The 22,433-nt window shown below is 42.5% G+C and overlaps 2 protein-coding genes across 3 annotated transcripts in view; one reads left to right on the plus strand and one right to left on the minus strand.

The window, feature by feature from the left end:
• Positions 1 to 22,433, plus strand: part of LOC139069571 (involucrin-like) — a 299,878-nt gene that overhangs the window by 81,123 nt on the left and 196,322 nt on the right. The window lies entirely within an intron of this gene.
• Positions 1,278 to 22,433, minus strand: part of LOC107391362 (protein phosphatase 1 regulatory subunit 29) — a 312,738-nt gene continuing 291,582 nt past the window's right edge. For both annotated transcript variants that reach the window (XM_015968644.3, XM_054743519.2), the window contains one exon: positions 1,278 to 20,617. In XM_015968644.3, the coding sequence (XP_015824130.1) occupies positions 18,934 to 20,617 (1,684 nt within the window). In that variant the 3' untranslated portion in view covers positions 1,278 to 18,933. The remainder of the gene's footprint in view (positions 20,618 to 22,433) is intronic.

Genomic DNA, 22,433 nt, shown 5'->3' on the forward strand with positions numbered 1-22,433 from the left:
GCATGGTGCAAACTTTTCACCTACTTATTTTAATTGGCATAATCATAATAGTGTCCAATATAAAACCCGTTTATGAATCAGTCCATCTGGATAAATGGACAGGTGAGTCCAAACTTTTGATGAATATAACCAGACCTAATGTCATTACTGAGCAGTTTCCAAAAACTTAATTATTTCCTTTCTCCCCCTTAACAATGGCAGTGATTTGACTGTTTACAGTTAAGGGCAAAAAAAAAAAAAAAAAAAAAAAAAAGCCTGGGGGTGGGGTGGGGGGGTATGAGGGGGAGGCGAGAGGACAGCTGGAGCGTGACACAGCTGGAGAACGGCGAGAGACGAGTGAGGGAGGGAGACGGCGTCAATACTGGCCACTCAAAAGGCAGAATTACTTCTGAGTAGCTGGAAGGCAAGATGATTGTCTGCTAACATGAAGGGTGGCGAGTTTGTTAATTGGTTCATTCAGCGAATCTTCATCTCAGAGAGACTATTGTTGGGCACTAATTGAGATGGGGGTGATAGCTCAGCAGCGTGAGAAAACCCGTGGATCTGAAGTCCACCAGTGTGCCACCTGGGGCTATCGCCATGGCAACAGCAGGAGATCAGAGCCAGAGGAGCTGATTAGGTCCATATGATTAAAGTCATACAACAGCTCATGAAATACAATTATATGTAGTTTGGAATTTAGCGAAGAGGGGAAGGCGACTGTGTGGACAGAAATCATCTGAGAAGGATGTTTGGATTGTTGTGATCCAGTAAAACTGCAGTTTCCTCTTCAGACCATCAGTGATGTCACTTCTTGAGTTTTTCAATGTATGGTTGAGTAAAGAAAGCTTTACAGTGTTTCCTCAATGTCAAGGCGCCTGGCCTAGCAAGGCATGTGACACATGAGGTAAAGTTATATTTTATACGTCTAAGTTGCAATATGATAGCACACACGCCTTGACGGTTCCTGATGACATATCTCCTAGACGACCGGGGCGGGACCAAGGCATCAAGGCAAGGTTCCTTGACATTGAGAAACACCCACAGTCACAATTGGAGGTTAAACTAGCATTTTTTTTACACTAAACTGGAAAGGAAAGTAGCTGAAGCTACCAAAAGACAGTAATTTGAATGATTTCTACAAAAGTACTGTATGTAACCAAAGATGCCACGCTCCCTTGTTTTCATTATTCTAATTTTAGTCAAAGTGATCCCTTCCTAGCAAACCTCTCCTAAGGCGGAGTAAAGGCACAACTTTTCTAGGTTCCTAAAATGAAACTTCACACAATGCCAGAGGCTAGAGTAAGAAAGAGAACGCACTTTGTTGTGTTTTCCCAACAGAAAACAGCGACTGACCAAAACATTGTTTTTTCTGTCAGTTAAAAAAAATAAAAATAAATCGTGACCCAATATTAATTACACAGTTGTTTTTTGTTCACCTTCACATTCTAAACTTTGTTTCTGTTACTTAGCTACTGCAAGTCTTACATAAAGATGTCACTTTATCACTTTTTCCAAAATTTAAATAAATTAAAATCACTCAAAAAAACTGATTAATCAACACCCAAATTTAGATTTATAAAACAAAATTAAGGGAGTCACTTTAGTGGTCTCAGGGGATATTCACAACCACTGCAGATAGTTTTAAAGGGATATTTCAGCCATTTCAAGCATGGTTCTATGTTATAATTACTACCGGTTACCCATCATATCTGTTCCTGGAAGCCATCCGTTTGAAGAAAGCGTTATATCCAACAAGATTGTTGGACCAACGACCAGTCCACCATTAGTGCTGTCTAAAAATACTCTAATCTTTAAAACTGTTTGTGTAAACATTGGTTTTACGGTTACACCATCAACAACAGTCGACAAGAGAATAAAAACTGATCCAAGCACAGCAACACTGTTACTGACGTTGGTGAAGGGGAATACAATCAAAATGACAAAATGTTGCAATAATCTGAAGAAAACAACGTTAGTTGTGTGTGGAAAAAGCTCTGAATGAATACATGCAGCAGCTTCTTAATGACTTACCAAAGGGAACAAGTATTTGGGAACCACAGAGTTTTACCGTCTTTTAAGTTCTTCAGTTTACTGCAGTCAGCGGGTTTACATGCACATAAGAAAACTGAACTATTGCTCTAAAAAGACTCATGTCAGTTTTCTAAATTGCATGTAAACGTGTTAGCCTGGCGGAAGGTGAAATGGACTTAATCGAGCTGAAGCACCTAGATAATAGGGTAGCGATCCGATTACATTCACATGTAAACGGATCAGCCGAGCAAAACCAGTAAGACACTCGCATTCTGGAAGGGACAAGATCACGGAAGCGGTGTTCTGGCAAGACCATCATCACAAAGCTATACGCGTAATATCGTAAAACATGACCGTACGTACCAAATAAGCTGTGCTGCAGGGTTGTTGTTACACATTCCTTCAGCCATTGTGCATATCTAGTTTCAATTCTGTCTGCTTCACTCCCACCAGCCTCTGTTTACTGCTTGTGTTGCTATAAGCTAACCGGAAGAATGCCGGCATGAAAAGGGGCATGTCGCCACCTACTGGACTGGAGTGGAACACATTTTATTTAAGAGACTGGTTTTCTATTGCACATGTAAACTAGGATAAAGACTCCCAGCTCATTACAATAAGATTGATTTGGATCGACTTTGATGTCAGTCAGTACACAGGTAACCACACTGACTGAAGCTGTTCCTCTTTTTTGGTTTTCATTGTTTTGATAAGTACCATTGATTCTCCCTTATTAAACTGTTCAATAGTTGCTTTTAATTGAGCATTTACTGTTCTAATGCACAGTGGGATATGAGGCAGATCATCTCTTTCATATGTCTCACTGACATGCAGCTCTCTGGCTCTCAAAGACCCTCAGTGGGGTCAACGTTTCTTTGTCTCCAGTGGACCAAAATGTGTGTGTGTGTGTGTGTGTGTGTGTGTGCGTGCGTGTGTGTGTGTGTGTGTGTGTGTGTGTGCTGCTGCTGTTTTATCAGTTTTTAATCACAGGAGCTTCCTTTTCTCCCTCCCTCCCCCCCTCTCTCTGTTCATTTTGTCCAATCTGGAAAAGTAGCTCTGATAACAAGATCTCAGCTATAATGGAGCGGTGGATCCTTTAGCATCAGAACTATTTTTCATGCACCAGTCAATAAACAACAACAATAATAATAATAATAGTCATATTTGTACACCCTCACATTGATGATGTCATTTTGCAGGACTCATGCATTGGTTTCTGTCACACACAGGGGATTTGTCATCTTTCTTAGAGATGCTAGACCGCTTTTAGTTAAAACCCTAAAACATGGAGTCAGTCCAGCAGCAAGGGAGCACAGGAGGGGGAGGAGGGGTGAGGGTCACAGGGGTGTGGGTGCACAGGGAAAAAGAAACGGGAAAAATGGGGAAGTGATGGAGACTAAAAGAGTGAAAGGGATGAGCGGAAAAAGATGGGATAGGGCTTAGAAAAGAGGGGGTCAGTGCTCACCCATGCAAGACTCAGAATCATTTCTGGAAAGTCTCATTCCATCTATCTCCAAGTCTCCCACAACCATCTCTCTGCATGCCAATTGTGTGTTTTTTTCTGTCTGGAGCACAACAGACGCCTTATATCATGTCTTATGAGACACTTTTGGAATCCTTGAAGTTTTTTTCTTTTGTCTGTCTTTAACTTTGGCTCTTGACCTTTCTTTACTCTTTATAGTGGAAAAGAACTGATTTAAAAAATCATTGGCATGACTTTGACTCTCACATAAATCTGCAATGAATCACTCATGAATTTCATGGGTGGAAGATCTATTTTAAAATCGGTCAGGATGTAGTGTCTGCTGGCCCAAAACAGGGCGTGAAGTGAGAAGATCCAAACCTCAGACAGTCAAGGTTATACAGAGGTATGTTGCAGAAAATGTTATGATTCGTTTAGAGGAAAAGATGGCAGCTTGTTGTTGTAGATTAATACAAACAATTCACTGTAACCCTAAAATGTTGCCTATTACTACTACATTTTGTTTTGATTGTTTTCTTCTGTGTTTTCCACAGTAGGAGATGCTGTGCAGGGCAGATTCCACCCACGGGAAGTATATATATCATTCAGACAAACTTTTAAAACATGCTAAAAGTGTACTGCAGGATGCTCCTCACCAGTATGTGGTTACTGTTTAGATGGTATTTATTATAACCATGAATCTGAAGTGGATCTGTTTCTCTTAAAAGGAGGAAACCATCTTAAAGAAATAATTCCTAGTTAATCAGAAAATACACTAAAGCTTAATCAGCAGGAAAGCATTAGCCTGGCAAGCCATCCTATGTACGTGGATGCATATTCTGGCCACGGCCCATTGACGACTTTCAGTTGTGGGGCTGGAGCTAGGACTCTCAGTGTTTCCCAACCCTGGTTCTCAGAGACCACTGTCCTACATGTTTTCCATGTCTGCATCAGCACACCTGATTTACATCGGCTCCTCAGGAGGACATCAAGTGCTGCAGATACCAGTTAATCACTCATTCATTTAAGTCAGGTGTGTGGCAGAGGAGACACACTGCTGTTTGAAAGGGCAACATGGAAAACATGCAGGACAGTGGTCCCTGAGGACCAGGGTTGGGAAACACTGTTTCAAACTGTCTCCACATGCTACTGGATAACAAACAACGTGACACACTTGCTGCTACAGATGTCAATGAGGCAGTCCACCATACTACATCAAAGATGCACATACATCCTTTTCCTAAATAAACCCAAGTACCTCTATCTGCTCTTGACTGAAAGGCAAGCCTAAGTCTAAATAGTCCAAAGTTGAAGCCAAAGCCGTTTCAAACGAGTCGTCGCCATCTATTTTTTATTAGAGTGCTGTAACTGGCCCATTAAGCCAATAGAGCGCTGTGATTAGACCACAATAGAGCCATCACCATCTTAGTTTCACTCAGTCGCAGTAACATCCCACCCACCTGGCTGGTAAGACTGCTGTGATTGGCCCACCAAACCAATAAAGCGCTGCGATATGACCGTTACAGATGTCAGTCAACGGGGCAATCTGCCATTACACTGTGGAAGAATTACTTAAAACATAAACATAAAATGTTTCTCTAAATAAACACACTGTGATTAACAGCTACAATACTGGATGGTGCAGCAGAGGTTCCACTGGAGCGTAGGAGCTAACAGTTTATATATATATATATATATATATATATATATATATATACATACATATATACATATATTAGCTCTTACCGCCATATATAAAAATGTGTCAGTAAGAGCTAATCACATTTAGTCAGCACAAAAACAGCTACCTTTAGTTTCTAAGGCATTGAACTACAGTTTGCTCTAGAAGGAGCTAAATGCTATTTCCACCACATTCTGCAAAAGGTAACAGATTGGGTGAGATCTTGCAAGAATGTGTGAGACTGAACAGATTATCTATCAGATTTAAATAAAATGCCCATGAGTCGATTATTTCTTAAAATAAAATTATCCAAATTTTCAAGTCTGGACTATAAGAAAATGGGCGATGTGGATTCCTTCAAGCACAGCCCTTTAATTTCCACATCAGCATCCCATGCATTTTCTCATCATTCTTGAATTAGAAGTAAACGAAAAGGACTCCACTTTCCTCTCAGCTTTTTATGTGCTTTACCTTTTGAAACTTCTTTGTTTTTCACCACAGTTATCTTCTTCACCTTTCTCTATCTTGACATCTTTTACCCCCAAACCTGATGATCCAACAGTCAGACTGACAATCCTAACCGCATTTCACAGCATCCCTAAAGCAAAACTTTGCACAGTGTGATGGTGTGGGCTGGTACACAATGTCCTCAACACACTGTGCTCACTCTGGCATCACCGACTGTGAGCCTTCTCCTTTTTGAAATGACACAAAAAATGTTCTATTAAGCTTTCATGTTATTATTTATGGGTATTAAAACAGCTGTTTATTTAATAATGAGGAGGCCATTAAAAGATGACTCCTTTTTAATAAGTCAAAGCTAAAGCACTGCTTATTTGTAATTTGTTTGGAAAGATGGTGAAGAGTTTGACTATTAGACACAAAAAGTAATGCCTTGGTTTAATCCTACAACGATTATACTCTAGAGGGTTACATTCTGCAGCTTTAGGAGATAACAGATGTATACTGGTGCTTATTTAATGAGGTAGCTTCACAAATTAAAGCCCTGAACAAAAACCAGCCGGGATTGTCGAGTTGTTTTTCACAGCAAAGCTTTGATGAAAGTCAGCATGGGACCCAAACTGTCTCATCAAATCGAACGACTCCGAGCCGGCTCATCAGAGGTGAATGCCGATTACGTTTCTGACCAAAAGACGGATGACATCACCACCTTGAGGCTGCAATTTTCCAGAAGCTGTCCAAATTAGCCCTCAACTGGTAGGATAATGATGCTCACATTTCAAGCGGATTTCATAAAGGAAGAGCTTGCTCGGGGCATGGTTGTACCTCTTTCAGATTCTGAGAATCTCATGCTTGTCCAGACAAATTATCGGGAAGGCAGGAAATTAATAAATAAATCAGTAATTGTTACCTCATAAATGTTGAAAGATGTTTAAATCTTGTTTCCTCGTTTGCATGTCTGCATCTCTCTTGCTTTGATCCTTTTTCACAGACTCTCAGAAGATAGATGCTGGTCTGGAAAGGTCATTAACTCATGGGATGTGCCTGAAAGCTTCGTGCACATCACTGTGTGTGTGTATGTGTGTTTGTGCAAGTGTTTGTGCATGCATATGTGCAGCAGAATTAGCCACCCAGCAACTTCTCCAACACAGTGACAGAAGGCAATTAATGAGAGCCCGTGTTCTTATCAGCTACCTAGCAACCTTGACTGTTCCGCCCGTCTCCACCGGCAACCAAAGCTGCTGCCTGTGATCGATTGCTGGGCTTGACATTTCTCTCAACTACAGACCTAATATGTTGCACGGGATAAAGAATGAAAATAAATGCATATCTCTGGTGAAATCATGAAACATCAAAGCCCCAGTGTGTAATAGTTCCACCTGTTTACTACAAAACTCTGTGTATCCAGTGCACAAACGTGTCCATTTGCATTAATATTTCCCACCTACTTCAATTGTAAATATTCCTCTCAGCTTGAAATTTTACATTTTCAAATACACAAACTGTGACTGATGCTCCATGGCCATCCACCATCTTGAAATACAGCAGCTATCTGTGGACGTATGAGCTTCGCGTTACGAGTTTGCACTATGACTGTAACCTGAAAGAAACAGCAGAGGGCAGCAGTGCGCCCTGGAAGCATGGAGTCTGCCAATTCAACTAAGAAGAATAAGAGACTAGCTAGCTACACTGCTGCTGTACTTTGTTAGTTTGAATAAATAACAACGAAATCAAAAACCACAACAAATTTGTCGGCTAGTCATCATGTCCAACACTCGGTAGCCACATACGATCATTATAGTTGGAAATAGATTCCCAACCTGTGAGAGAAAGCGGATTGGGGGGTTGCCAACTTGCTGTTGGACCAAAACTGCTATTTCTGTGACCGTCTGCATGGTCGCACATCCTTTAAAGATCGGACAACTGTTTTGAAATCCTGCTGTGTGCGCCGGGCTTTAGACAACTTCAGAATTCTCAAACATCTCGTGATGGGGCTGCAGACATGAGGCTGGACGTTTGGAATTCTCAAAGACGGTGCATTTGTTTCCACTGTCTTGGATGCGTGGCCACCATGCTCCACCTAGGGTTTTGTTACATAAACCAACCTTGTTACAAAAAATCAGAGTACTCACAAATCAACGAGGAGCCTTAATACTCAAAACTCCCCTGACAAACCTGCCTAGAGCATCCATGTACATGCTCTGGCAGATTTATTTTATGTACATCTTCGAGATGCCTTTATCTCGTGTGACGGAGGGCCTTAAAATTGAGAATTTTCATGCCAGTACATGTCTCAGTCCTCAGCGGGCCGTGATTAATTGATCAAAGTCTGGTGTACAAGACTGTAAAGGCAACGGCCACTTCTTCCAGCAGATTCCCATCGGGGAAAACCTGAACACCTTCATATAAATCAATGAGGCACAAAAAAGGACTTTAGTCGAACTACTCTTTTCACAGCTGATTACGAGTTCCTACACTGATTGTCCATCATTATCAGTGTATTTACCACTGATTTCACATGCAGTGTGAGGTATTTGGACATACTGTAATAGAAAATGGGGATTTTTACTGAAAGTCTGCACACAAAAAAATACAAAATAGTATGTAATGAATGTTGCTTTGTTATGTTTATCTGTGGAACATCACCATCAACAACCTGCCTCCGTATAGCTGCAATAAACAGCTTTCCGTTTGGGTGCCTGTTATTAAATTCAGACTCTGTTGACCCTGCAGAGTTTCAGAAAGCTTCAGCGTTTCCCTCAGATCGTGTTCTTGAGTTAGTAATTGCCAAAGCAATTGTTAGTTAAGTGAGAAGGGGCAGGAGGTGGGTGCTGCTGCACTTTTCTTCTAATGTATTAACGTGCTGCTCTTAACTCTGCTGAGCCTGAACGACTTGCTCCTCGTCAGACGGCTCGGTGCTGTAGCTTTTTTAAAAGAGTTCCCCGTCTTGAGGAATTTTTACCGGTCAGATGTCCTTTTAGCTAGAAGTAATATAAAGGGAACCAATTTGTGGCTAATTTTCTAAATGTGCTACCTTGTGGAGTTTCACAAATGGCACACTGAAATTCAAAAAGAAGCTTCAAAATGTTAGTGCCCTGATTTACAAAAAAGTTTCTAACCTTTCACTGTTTTCTCAAGTGCTTAAAGGGCACACACAAATCTTTGGCAACAGCACACTCAGGCTAGGGCTGGTTAGACCAAGGATGATAGAACATTAAACTTTTATATGATTTCTAGTCTTTTTTCATGTTGTTCGTGTGCGTCTGCTAACTACACCTTTTACTGACACAAACTCACACGGTTTTTAAAATGACTTGGATTTGGTTTCGATCCGTTTGACAGATTTGCTGATAAAATGTACTTGCTGTAGAATAATCTTTAAAAATATCTACAATCACTCACACTTTGACCACAGCGAAGGTGTCAGAGATGTTTTCAGCTTCGGCGCTTCGTTCACTCGCGGATATTTCCAGCTGTCGGCTCTCAGCTGCACTGTCAACACGCAGACACCCCTTGTATAATCCAGCTTCTTTTCCACAGATCTGTGCGCCAAGGTCGTTTACACAAAGGGATTTAACAACGGGACACTAAGATGCACTGCAGACACCGAGCTGCTAAAATTGGCTTTCTAGAGTTGAAATGATAAGCGTCTCCTCTCGTAGCATTTTTTCCCCCTTTCAAAAAAAATTCTCATATTTTGTGCTTCACTTTGCTTTTTATCTTGCTTGTGGCTTTTTCTCTTGATTTTAAAGAGCTAAACTTCAGTTGCAAGATAATTATTCCAGTTGGAGGTAAAGGGGTTTAAAATATTCCCAAAACCATCCCCACTGGACATCTGTTCAGTATAATTTTGCCCTTTGCTGCTAAACAGGCAATCATCATACCACACTGGTTGTGAGAGCACTAACTAACCCTGCTGTGCTGATGTTAATCAGGTAAAAATGAGCTGAGGGGTGAAGAGAAAATGTTCTCTCAACCAGTAAAATGAAGCAAAATGACACTGGTGTGCTGCTTTCTGAAGGATCGTGTCGTTATACAGGAGTCGTGTTTGTGTGTGGTGCTTGTTCAGCTGATTGTTTGCATTCAGACTGCAAACTTGTAAACGATAAGCATGCATGACACTGGCAGCATGCAATTACAATCTCTGCTTGTGTTACAGAGCAACAGAGTGTGTGCATGTGTGTGTGTGTGTGTGTCCGTGAGTGACAGCAAGCCAGTGAATGAGCACAGCCTTATTGGAGAGCCCCGGAGACTGAAAGGCAGATTAATTAAAAATGCTTCAGATACCCTGCCTGAGCTGTCACTCCCTCCACAGAACGGACCTTCCTGACAAAATCCCTCAATCACACATTCATATTCTTACAGACACACTCATACACACTCATATCATCAGCGGTTCTGCCCGGTGTTTAGTTCAGAATGTGTTCAGGAAAAGCTGCAGTTTGACACAACAGAGTTTGTCTTTTTGAAGTGAAGGTATCGACACGTAAGGTGCAAAATAGGGTACAGAAAGACTAGGATGACCAGTAAACGAGGGCTAACTGATACTTGTTCAAAGCCATATTATGCAACTTTTTCATATTTAAATCATTTTCTTGAGCCAGTACGTGCTAAAATGATCCTTTTCAGAGTTAAGGAAATGTTTCTCATGCCCCCACCGCTCTCAGTGGAGAGAATGCCAGACTTCAGAGTGGCGGGCTGCCTCCTGTTTAACTTACAAAAAGTGGAGCTGACATATCTGGCGCTGCAGTCTGCTTCCAGCTCGTTTCCTGCATGTTTTAGATCAATTACACAGCTGGTTTAATTATTTTGGTGATGAACCACTCTTGTAGAAACTAATGAAGGCTGAGGAGACATTTCAGCTGTTAAAAAATGGAGTTAAAAAGACAAACGCAAAACGAGGATGTAAGTTTCACTAAACGGACACTAGGGGGTGCTAAAAGCAAGCTAAAACTGCAGTCTCCTTTCGACGAAAAAATAAAATAAATTGTTACACCTGTTTTCCTTAAACACGGTTGACAGTTTCAAAAATAGTTTCACTTTTCTTTGAGAGGCAGAAACATTTTGTGCATTAGTGCCCCCGTTTACTGTGAAACCATTTGCAGCAGCAAAGCAGAAATAGTCAAAAAGGACCAGACCATAATTTTCCTTCAGATGCTCCTGAAAGAAAAGTAAAAGACTTGGGAACAACTTCAGTGTGACATGTGTGTTATCAGCTCTTCTACACAGCTGTGAAGGTGTTTGGCTCAGGCTGGATCTGCTCATAGACAAAAACAGTGAATCCTTATGATTTCCCAAAGCCAGCTAAAGATTCACGTATGCCTGGTTCCACTTACTGACTATAAATTGTGCTCTTCGTTAAAACACATTTGCTAGCTTGGAGTTTAAAGATAGACCGGGGGAGCCATGAAAACTTCACATGTGACAGAATTCTTCGCAACGATGGAAACACAGTTGTAACAGAAGAGTAGGAACAAGGGAAGGTGAGCAGTTATAAAAAATAAAAACACAAAAGCTTAAATCAAACATTCAGCACATTGAAGACATTTTTCCACAGATGTTTGGTTCCTTTGCACGTTCTCATTACACTTGCCTTTTTTGGCACTTTTAAGACTATTTGCGTCTGTAAACAATTTAAATAATGAGCTCATTTGTAGTGTAGGCATTTGATAATGTGGCGTGTCACGCCGTGTGTGCACAAGGATCTCCGTGTGCTAAAGTGTGCGTGTGTGTGTATGTGTTACATTTCATGTCCATAAAGTGGAACTCTAAACTATTCAAACACGTACAATATAATCGTTGATTCTCTACATTAGCTTATGTGTGTGTTTGTGTCGGAGAGTGTGTTTGTCACAGTTAGCCCCCGGTTAAAAACTCCTCCGTGTTTGTTTCTTTCACCAGGAAACTTCCTCGGTTAGTCGTCGATGATGAGTCACAACGATCAGATCAACCAACGATTGAATCAACAAATCGATGATTTTTTTCTCAACAACGGACAGATAACAACTATGTGCACTGGAACGACAGTCCTGCTTCCTCTGTGGAGCCTGCAAAAGTAGCCGGGGCTGAGAGCGACTTAAAATAATAAACAGGAGTAAACAGCTGCAGTACGTAGCTTTCAATTAGAAACAACCATAAAGGGCAACACCTTCGAGGAGACATTTTCTTTTAGACACAGCCAATGAGTACTTAAGGATCACAGTGCTGAAATAAAGTGCTAAAATACTCTACTAGCATTAATCGCTGCCGAGGCTGTGCAGAATGTTGTAATGTTAAAATATGTCAAATTCTTCAGATTTCCAAATGTGAAAGATTATAAGTTTTTATTTTCTGTTAGAAGCTTTTGTAAAATCTCCAGATTAATTTATTGAACATTTGGTAATAAGGCCTGAAAGCAAGTCTTTCCCTTCCCCTCAGTGTTTGCAAAGTAGATAGTTTCATATTCACCAGGTCTGAACTTTTTCTTCAGTGTATTCGTGAAAAATCCATGAAATTAAGTTTCAGATGAAAACCACTACAGCTAAAAATTATTTCATTCTCCCTATGTTATGTCAGAGCTTTGGCTTGGTAATAAAAGAACAAAATGTTATAATGCAGTGGTCTGCAATTGTTGGCAACCAGTCAGAATCACACAGAAATGGAATATTTGACATTTTTGTGAGGAGTTTTATTTATGGCCAGGTCACATGTGTGACTTGATGTAATTGCAAAAAATTAAGCATGTGAAAAAAATTGCATAAATGTTCCTTAAACCATAAAATGGGCATACTCTTATTAATTTATTAGCTTTGATCTCCAGTATATGAGTCGTTTTTTGAGGAAAACAGCTCTGGTGCTCCTGTTTCTGGAAGTAAAAGTTAATGGAAGGAGCAGAGACTTTTGCTGGCTGATGTTTTGCTTCTCATCCAAGCAGCTCTGTCAATTCTAACTGGAATATGGGAGGGTCAAGCTTATAAATTGTAGCTGTCTGTTGTTGCTTAACAAGCAGGAACTACATATGAACCCCCCTCTTCCACACCCCCTGAGGAGTCGGAGTCATTAGGCTCTATTGTGTGGGAATGTTTGTTGTGATTAGATGCAGGACAGTGAGTTGGAAAAGGGTAGAATGCCTTATCTAGGTCAGGGATGAGGTCCTGCCCCAAATGGAGGAGTTTAAGTATCTCAGGGTCGTGTTCACGAGTGAGGGAAAACTGGAGCGTGAGATCGGTAGGCGGATTGGTGCTGCGTCTGCAGTGATACGGGCGTTGTACCGGTCTGTCGTGGTGAAGAGAGCTGAGTCAGAAGGCGATGCTCTCGATTTACCGGTCGATCTACGTTCCTACCCTCGCCTATGGTCACGAGCTTTGGGTAGAGACCGAAAGAACGACATTGCGGATACAAGCGGCTGTTACGTCCTCTATTGGTGGATATGGAGAAGGACGGGGAGTAACACAGAGGCATGTGCTTCAGTTGTGGAAATTGTAAACATTGATTTATTAAAAGGATTTTAAAATGACAAAAAGCCCCAAATCTAAAAGTACTTAAACACATTGTTAAAATGACCAAGGGCTTACGTTTAAAACAGACATCGAATGCTCCCAAACATTCACAAAACAAAGTCCACTGACTTAAACACAAGTTTGGGAGCCAAGAGGTAACCAGCACTCTGGTCCCTCGTCTGTTAAAAACCTCCAAAAGCTCTTAAGCTTCACTAAGCTTAAAGAACTAAAAACCCATTTAAAAGCCATTAAAACACAAACAAATGGAGCACATGAGAGACTGGCACAGATCCAGTCTCCCTCTTCCTCCTGGCAGCTCTCCCTTTTACGCTGCTCAGGAGGTGATCAGGCCAAGTGAGTGCAGCTGTGCAGGTAGGAGGTGGAGGCAGCACTGGTTGTCCTCTGCAGCGTCCGTTTTCTGAGGCAAACAGCAACAGCCGCGACAGTGGCCAAAATGAGTTTATCACATGATAAATGACCCGCACTTGTATAGCGCCTCTCAGAGTAAGGACTCCAAAGTGCTTTACACTACAGTGTATCATTCATCCATTCACACACTGATGGTGATGAGCTACGATGTAGCCACAGCTGCCCTGGGGCGCACTGACAGAGGCGAGGCTGCCGAGCACAGGCGCCACCGGTCCCTCTGACCACCACCAGCAAGGTGGGTTAAGTGTCTTGCCCAAGGACACAACAGCAGAATTCTCTGTCCAGAGCCGGGATCGAACCTGCAACCTTCCGATTACTGGACAACCCGCTCAACCTGTTGAGCTACTGCTGCCCCTGCTCAAGAGGAGCGAGTTGAGGCGGCTCAGGCATCTGGTCAGGATGCCTCCTGGACGCCTCCCTGGTGAGGTTTTCCGGGCACGACCAATTGGGAGAAGGCCTAATGGAAGACCCAGGACATGCTGGAGGGAATATGTCTCTCACCTGGCCAGGGAACACCTTGGGATTCCCCCAGAGGAGCTGGTCCAAGTGGCTGGGGAGATGGAAGTCTGGGCCTCCCTGCTTAGCCTACTGCCCCCGCGACCCGACCCCAGATAAGCAGCTAAAAATGGATGGACGTAGATGACAGGACAGTGTGACTTAGACTGAAACTGTTTTGGAATTAGATATAAAGCTGCAGTGTAGGTGCTGGAAAGATGAAACCTGAGGCCTCCTCCTCTGTTAAATGTCAGTTGAAGACACTTTTCCACAGATGTTTGCCTCTGATTGGCTAAGAGCAATGCAACTCTTTGGCTGCCTACATTCACTCTTCTTTATTGAGTAAAAAGCTCAACCTTGTGGTTGTGAGCCGAGTCCATGAATGCTAATTTCCAGTGACGGTGATCCGTCTGGCTTTTTCGGACCTGACTCTTTCCCCATCCGTTTTTTTCCCCTTTTATTCCAATTCAGCATGCAAGTGAATCCAGCACGATGACTCGTACTTCGAAAAGAGCAACTATTCAGTGTTTCTCAGTGAACCTCTGCATCACACATCACGCATACACTCCAAGCAGCTGTGCATCCAATCTCCTGTCACTTAGCTTTGTTTAGACGGGTAACTTGAACAATTTTATGATGGAAGATATCAGAAGAACTGAAAGGGAATCGTAGGACGAGACAATAAGATCGCCCAGCTTGTTTAGCTCGTCAGTCAGAAGCAGGACTGTTCAACCAGTTTACACATTATCATAAAATACTCATCACCAAAAGGCAGCTCTCTGAGATGTATCTGATGTAAAAATGTTTCATATGTTACATGTTTACAACATAAATATATTACCCTATTAAAAAAAAGTTAGCATGTTCTCCCTGTGCATGCGTGGGTTCTCTCTGGGTAGTCCGGCTTCCTCCCACAGTCCAAAAACATGACTGTTAGGTTAATTGGTCTGTCTAAAATTGTCCTTAGGTGTGTGTGTGTGTGTGTGTGTGTGTGTGTGTGTGTGTGTGTGTTTGTGTATGATTGTGTGTCCTGTGTGTCTCTGTGTTGCCCTGCGATGGACTGGCTCTCGGTCCAGGGTGTACCCCGCCTGATTGCCCGTTGACCGCTGGAGATAGGCACCAGCCCCCCCGCGACCCTACGTGGACAAGCGGGTTCAGAAAATGGATGGATAGATGAATAAATCTGAACTAAAGAAGAAAAGAAAAACCTGAAATGAGCAACCAACGTGGTTTAGTGATGAATCCCCGAGGCAGCCAGCAGAATTGTTAAAAACACTGCGATACCCAGAAATGTGAGAGTCGTTAACAAAAAGCATAATTCTTATTTAAACAGAAAAATCCTTCCCGTTTGACCCGATTTGCTTTTTCCAAAGCATCTATAATCACAGTGGCTATACTATTGATGCTGAGCATACACCTTATCTGATCACTGCCCTGTTTACTTCAACAGTTCACAACAGTTCTGAATCATTTCCATTGAGATTGCCACAAGTCCAAAAAAATTCCATTGTGTATTTTTTTCCCCTCTGGAGGCTTTAGACCGACATCAGAACCTCTTCATTGATTCATCGCTGTTTCTTTAGAAAGACTAAAGAGGTGGCACGCTGGTAATCCCAAAGGTACAGTATCTGTACACTTGGCAGTCTTGTTGTCTGGATTCTGGTCCTGTGGGGCTCAAGGTAGACACTTCTCATTGTTAGGAAGTGGGATAAACACTTTGCTCTTGTAATGTAATATCTAAAGGCGTACGCAGGAGCAAGGCTTGGCTACTGAGGACGGTCGAATATGGAGTTACTAGGTGTGATTAAGGGTGGGTGAAGAAAATCTGTTTGAAGAACAATTAGATCAAAGAATAATTTTAAGACTGTAGGAAAAAGCACATGTAACTGTGGACAGAAAGGAATAATTGACCTTTCCGTTTGGTCGGGCTGAACGGATGAATATCTGAGCTAATGTTATTCCTTAACTAAAGGCCTCCGGGGTCTTTGCAGGTAACCTCAGCCTGACTCCTCCTATTGTTACAAATGAAGTGATTATTTTTAAAATGCCGCTCTGCCCGTATAGCCTGTGGTATTAATCTAAAACTAATTGATTGGTGGTTCCTGGAACCTAATGAGGAAAAGCTGGCAGTAGATTTTGAATAAAAGGCAACAAAAGAACCCAAATCTCCTTTTTAGAAATGGGACGTAAACGCCCCGGATTCAGTGTGTTGTAAAAGGTATTCCACTCACTCCCAAAAGAAGTCCTGTTGATCTGTTACCAAAGTAATGAGTAGGCTTCATTATCACGTTGTGAGAATTAGCATCAGAATTTATTTTTTTATGCGACAAATTTGGATCAGGGTAGTCTTTTGTCAAGATGAAACAATAACATGTGAAAAATAAATAAATAAATAAACAAACAAAGAAATGTTTTTTTTTAAATTGAAGCATAAATGGTCACATGCATAAGACGGGAAACATATTTCCTCTCCCTCACGCCGACAGATGTTTATGAGATGCGGTCATAAGGGGAATGAATCCGAACAGTTTTGGCGACGACTTTTATTAAGCTGAAAAAAAAAATCTAAACTAAATATTTCTGCAAACCAAATAATTCAGAAGTTTCCATCAAATTATAGTCGCTGAAGATTGAACCCTACTTTTTAAGCTGTAACTAGTAACTTGAGAGTGAATATTCCTGTCTGCTTTGATCATTTATTTATTTATTTTCCTATCAAACTCGCCCTGAAAAGTTGGGTAAATTCAAGTCTTATCCATGCAATGTTCAAAAGACTAAACTGGGAAGGAGCCTTCTATCAATCTGGCCCTGATAAAGATCCTAAAATGTGGATTTAGTTTTCCAAAATCACACTTCTGCAATAAATATGTAAATAAATAAGACATTCTGAATGAAGTTGGTCATCTGATGAGGGAGGTGGGGAGAAAAGCAATTACTGACAATTAACTGTTACTGACTTTAATCAGGCTTCCAGTCTGGTGACGTCCCTTTGGCTTGATCTTTTGACCCCTAGCAAGGGTACAACATCAGCTCCTGCTTGTTTGCCAATAATTCACTACGTTCAGTCTGATAGATGTGGTGTCTAGAGCGCAAAAGTAGCTGAAAATGAATTGAGCAGACATTTTAAAGTCGAATCTAATCCTTGTTGGTAAAAACAGATCATAGGGGAAAAATCTGATCAAGATGAAGCTAGTTGGAATGAAAAGTGATGCCAAAAGAAGGTCAGATCCAACTAATAATTAAAAATTTTCGTGTTTTTTTTTGGATAAGTGGCGATAGCTAGACTAAACAGAGTAGTTTTAATTATCCACAGGTACTTTGTAAGTCTCTGAAAGCCTTTGCTTATGTTTGGTCCACAGCGGTGCCGAGCCTTGCTCCTTTTTGTTTCAGTTAACGTGTATTTGTAACACAACATAGCAGATTTTCAGTTAGTTGCTTCCCTTATTTCAACAATCAGCCTCAGACGAAAAGAAATGTAAATAAGTGAGAAACTGCCTAAATCTTACCTCCCAAGGGCACTTTGGTCCATAGCAAGCTACCAGCTATCATTTATCTATTTATTTATTTCCTTCAGACCAGATCGAGGTCACATAGCGAGTGTGTTGAGCCATAAGGTTGGAGGCTGATAAGAACCTCGGGGACTTCACTCGTTTTACCATTTATTCCCACCGCACAGAGCTGATGAATCTACAGCCAAAAACCCACTGAACCACGTCGCTTCACCTTAACACTGGCATGTTTACAGAAAGCCTCTAACCTTCTCTCAGTCTGGCTCAGGTCCTTAATGTGATTACCGGGTTCTTCAGTACAGGAGCCTACGTTTGCCTTTCCAGCCCTCACAACCCGCCCAGGAGTCATTTCTGCACGACTCACATTATTGAAATGTAAATTTTCAAGCTTCTAATATCGCTTATCAAACCAAATGTGCGACACCTGTAAATAGGAAATAAGCTTCAAAGTTATGAAGAGATTTGCTTCACGCATCTACATTTGCGGAATGAGCAAAGCTTTTATTCATTCACACACCTTAAAATACAAACATGACTCTCCAACTACGCTACTCTAACTATCCCCTTTGCTCATATGGAGGAGCCTGAGAATAATGAATGCCTCAGCCCCAACTCAACCCTCCCACATACATGTAATCACTCGCACTAACATTCACTATCTGTATGTGTGCATTACTGAACATATGTAGTTAGGTGTTTCACATCAATAAGCATGCTCAACAAATAGTGTCCCTGACCTTCCCTTACACTGGCAAATTGCCAGGGGGAACAATTAGCCTGATAAGGATCATTTAATGCCCTCCCTAAAGAAAGGCATTCTAATACAAATGCAAATAAATCTTCATCCCGTCCGCTCATTATCACCCTAAATGGTGCTTCTGTAGAAGGAAAAGTGGAAGCGGCGTCGTGAAATTATTGTTTTGTAAATGGTAGTTTGATGGAATTAGGAAGAAAAAGATGGCCGGGTCTTAAGTCATTAATGCTGCGATTTCTAGTGAAACAGTAAAGCTACAGTGTGTCAGTAATGAGGTAGAAGGTGCTTGTCACCACCCTAATTTGCTAATTACAACAAACTAAAGAAGTCAGTGAAGCCTGTGAGGACCAAAGTGCCCAGTATGAGGCAGTCTTGTAAAATGCTTGGTTCTTACTCTCACTGTTGTGGTGAAAAGCAGGATCATCTGGAACAACCACAAAAAATGTCACTGAAGTATCACTGAAATTTTCAAATCACTCAGAGAGAATAGCGTTTGAACTCTGGACCTATAGGCTGAGTGATCCACGCCACTAGACGCCTCTTAGGAACCATCCATGTCTGTCTTGTAGAGACAACATCTATGCTCTTTACTAGTCTGCTGTTGATGTTCACCTAGAGAACTTCCAAAGGGTCTTAGCCTTTGATTTTCCAGCTTACAGCTTCTGCTGGGCAGAAACACCCTTCCAGTAGTCCAAAATATCATGAAGATCCTCGTCCTTGGCAAACTGCACCTTCTTACGCAACGCATGACCTGCTGCTATGTAGGATGCTTCCTCACGGGGGTTTTTCTTGTATGGTCGAAATCGCTCCCAGATTCGCAGTGTGCTCTCAGACGAGTACTCTGGACTAGATGAGTAGCCAGAGTTGTAGCTGTGGTGACGAGAAGGAGAGAGCTGGGAATAGGTGACTGTGGCATCTCTTTTGGTGCGCCCCCGTGGCTTGAGAAATGAGGCCCTTTGGGCTGGTGAGGGCAGGTCATTACCATCCTCATAGTAGAGTGCAGGAAAGGAGTGCCGGTGCTCTGTGCTGTGGTAGTCTTGCTGGACCTCTAAATGATGCTGCTGCTGTCCAGCGCCAACAACCCCACATCCACCACCATTTCCATTATTACATCCAATTCCACCCCCATTTAAACTTAACCCACCACTATTCAGGTTTCCCTTCCCATTGCCATTGCAGCCCCCTACACCACCAGTGCCTCCACCTCCACCTCCACTATCGCTACAGGCAACAGGACTCCCCTTCTCTGAGGGATACTTGGGTGGATCGTGGCGTTGCTCAGGGACTTCCATACTGTACACTCTTGCATTCTTGCCAGTTCCTGATGCAGGGGTGCTACAACGGTTCTTCACAACTGCTGTGTCAGCACTCAGCTGCCTTTGAAGAGGCCGCACTGCATTAGCTGGGGGTGGGTCACGGTAAGGAGGGGTAAGGAACCCACCTCCACTGATTCCAGGCCGTTCAGACAGGGGCATGACCAAGGGCACTGGCGCCATAGATGGATGGGGCTGCTGATGTAATTGTGGGTGAGGCTGGGGATGAGGCTGAGGCTGGGGGTGTGGCTGAGAATGAGGATGAGGGTGTGGCTGAGAATGAGGATGAGGGTGTGACTGAGGATGAGGATGAGGGTGTGGCTGAAGATGAGGCTGAGAATGAGTTTGAGAGTGTGGCTGTGGGTGAGGCTGAGGGTGTGCTTGAGACTTTGGATGCACCTTTGGAGAAGAGGCCATGATCTGATCTCCCAGGTGGCCAGGAGAGAGGGGCAGGAAGTTGCGGGGGACGGATGCAATGCAAGGAGAGGACAGTGAGTTGCCGTTGTCAGCTGTAGCCACAGCATTCGATGATGCGTCCATCTTTAGGGCATCAATACAGTTATTGATGATCTGGTTCACCTTGTCCACTTCCTTGGCGATTGTGGAGATTTCTGAAGCTGAGCCATGACCGTCATCATCTGAATCCTCCCCAGCCTCCATCCCATTATCAGCTCCACCTCTCATATCAACCACTACCTCTCCTCCAATAGCTAGTCCTGTTGCAGCCACAACTCCATCTCTACCTTCTGCTGCCACTCCCGTTGTCCTAATATCCATGTAGTTGCTTTTACTGCCCATTGCGTCAGAGTAAGCACTAGCCATTTTTTCTACCTGTGGCAAAGTGGAAAGGCGAGAGGAGCTGGTGTTGGCTGATCCATGAAGCATTCCTGTGCTAGAAGAGGTAGATGGTGGAAGCTTGCCTCCAGCTCCTCCTGAATGATGGTGCTGGTGGTGAGCCTGTTCTTGGAGACGCTGCATGGCGTTAGGGTCATTGGCCACTGCTGCAGCAACCTCTGGCCCATACCTAAAAGAGAAGATTCCTCATTAGAAAGAAGAGAACATCTTTTGTCTGATGCTCTAAGAACATAAATAAATCTTCAATGTGAAACCTAATGGTTTGAAAAAAATCATTTTAGTAAACGCTAATCCCTACTTCACTGGAAGCATCAACAGCTTGGAATGGCAGCAGAACACCACCGCTTCAAATTAGAATCCATTATATTCTAGGAGGGTGATTGAAACCAACTGCGACGTGGACATTTTCAGGTGCGACACGCCAGCCCCGCTGCTAAAGGTAAAATCTTTAAACCGCGAGCTGCTCCTGAAACCCATCAATTTCTATTGTTAGCATAGGGCTAGACAGAGAATATTATTCTTACTAGTTAACAGTGAAATTAAAGGTGTCAACAGAATTGTTTATACTAATAGAAATTATTTTTATATATTAACAACTGCAGAAGTAGGAATTAAGATTGATATCTCAAATCCTTTAATATCTGATAGGTAGTCGTTTCATCATTTATTAGGCAGACTGGATATTTCCTCCAGATATTTACTGTGAATCTATTTAACATTTTAGATGAGCAGCAGATTAAAGTTAACTTCTTAGAATCATTTAAAAGAGCAACTGTCCCAAAAGTTCTGGTTTCTGTAAAATCCACATCAGCTCCATGGAAAGCAAAAATGAAATTACCCTGAAGTTAGTTTTAGGTAGTAATTATGACAGGTTTTCATCCTGGTTGCTAATGATTCACCAAGTTTTGACAGTGATGCACCAGGTCTGATCATCAGATTGTGTTGTTGTTAATCATAGCTGAAAGCAAGGTGTTGCAGAGCATCAAAAGGGTACTTTGTCATAAAGACAAGAGCAAAAACAGATATGCATTCATCTACAAGTTACACATTACATGTTTGTAAGGACGCAATTTTCACTTTAGAAGTGGGGGGGACACGGGGGGGGGGGGGGGGGGGGGGGGTCTTGACAGTATGCTCTAATGGGAAACTGTCATGGTTCTGCCTTCTCTCTGCTTCTGCTGCTATTTTCCCTTCATTGTTTGCAGGTGAGTGTGTTGGGTAGCAGCAGCAGCTGCAGCTAATTACCATCAGCCTGGCCAGAGGATTTAAGGAGTGGTGCTGCCACACCTCAATGCCGGTTGATACTCTACTGTTGGGTACATCTAGCCACGTCCTTATCTGTGCCTTGACTTTAAGACTCGTTTACCTGAACTAACCCAGCTCCAGTAGCGGTTTTAGGCACGGGCAGACAGGGCAGTTGCCCGGGGCGGCATTTTTTCATGACACAAAAGGGGCGCACAAGCGCGGAGTAAAAAAAAAAAAAAAGGAAATCTGCGCCGCACCGAGGTTTTCTATTATCTGTCATATGACAGTGTCTGGATTGGAAACAGCAAGTTGGCGCCCCCTGCAGCTGCAGGCGCTCCTGCTGACTGAGAACGTTCACATGCACCGTGTGTCTATGAAGAACAGGAAGGGGAGGGGTGCGGCGGGGGAATTCACCTCTGCGTCTTTCCCAAATGAATGAGCGTGCAGGGGCTGAATCAACTGTATTAACATGGCTAAAGTCAATCACATCTTAACGTTCTTCCATTTAATGCACATTTCATTCATAATATAAACACAGGCCTACCATTCTTTCAGGTTTCTCTGAATTGTGTGAAATGGCCGAATAAAAAAAGGAAAAACAAAACGATTTTGTGGTCACCCCCCCATCAAGGTCAAATTGTTTAGTCCTGACTAAAGGAAACTTACTGAGTCAGGAGCCAAACAGAAGAGATGAACATAAAAAGGCTAAAACCACCAGGTGCCCCATTCAGGGGGAAAGA

This window comes from Nothobranchius furzeri, chromosome 4, assembly GCF_043380555.1.
Source record: "Nothobranchius furzeri strain GRZ-AD chromosome 4, NfurGRZ-RIMD1, whole genome shotgun sequence".
NCBI lineage: Eukaryota > Metazoa > Chordata > Actinopteri > Cyprinodontiformes > Nothobranchiidae > Nothobranchius > Nothobranchius furzeri.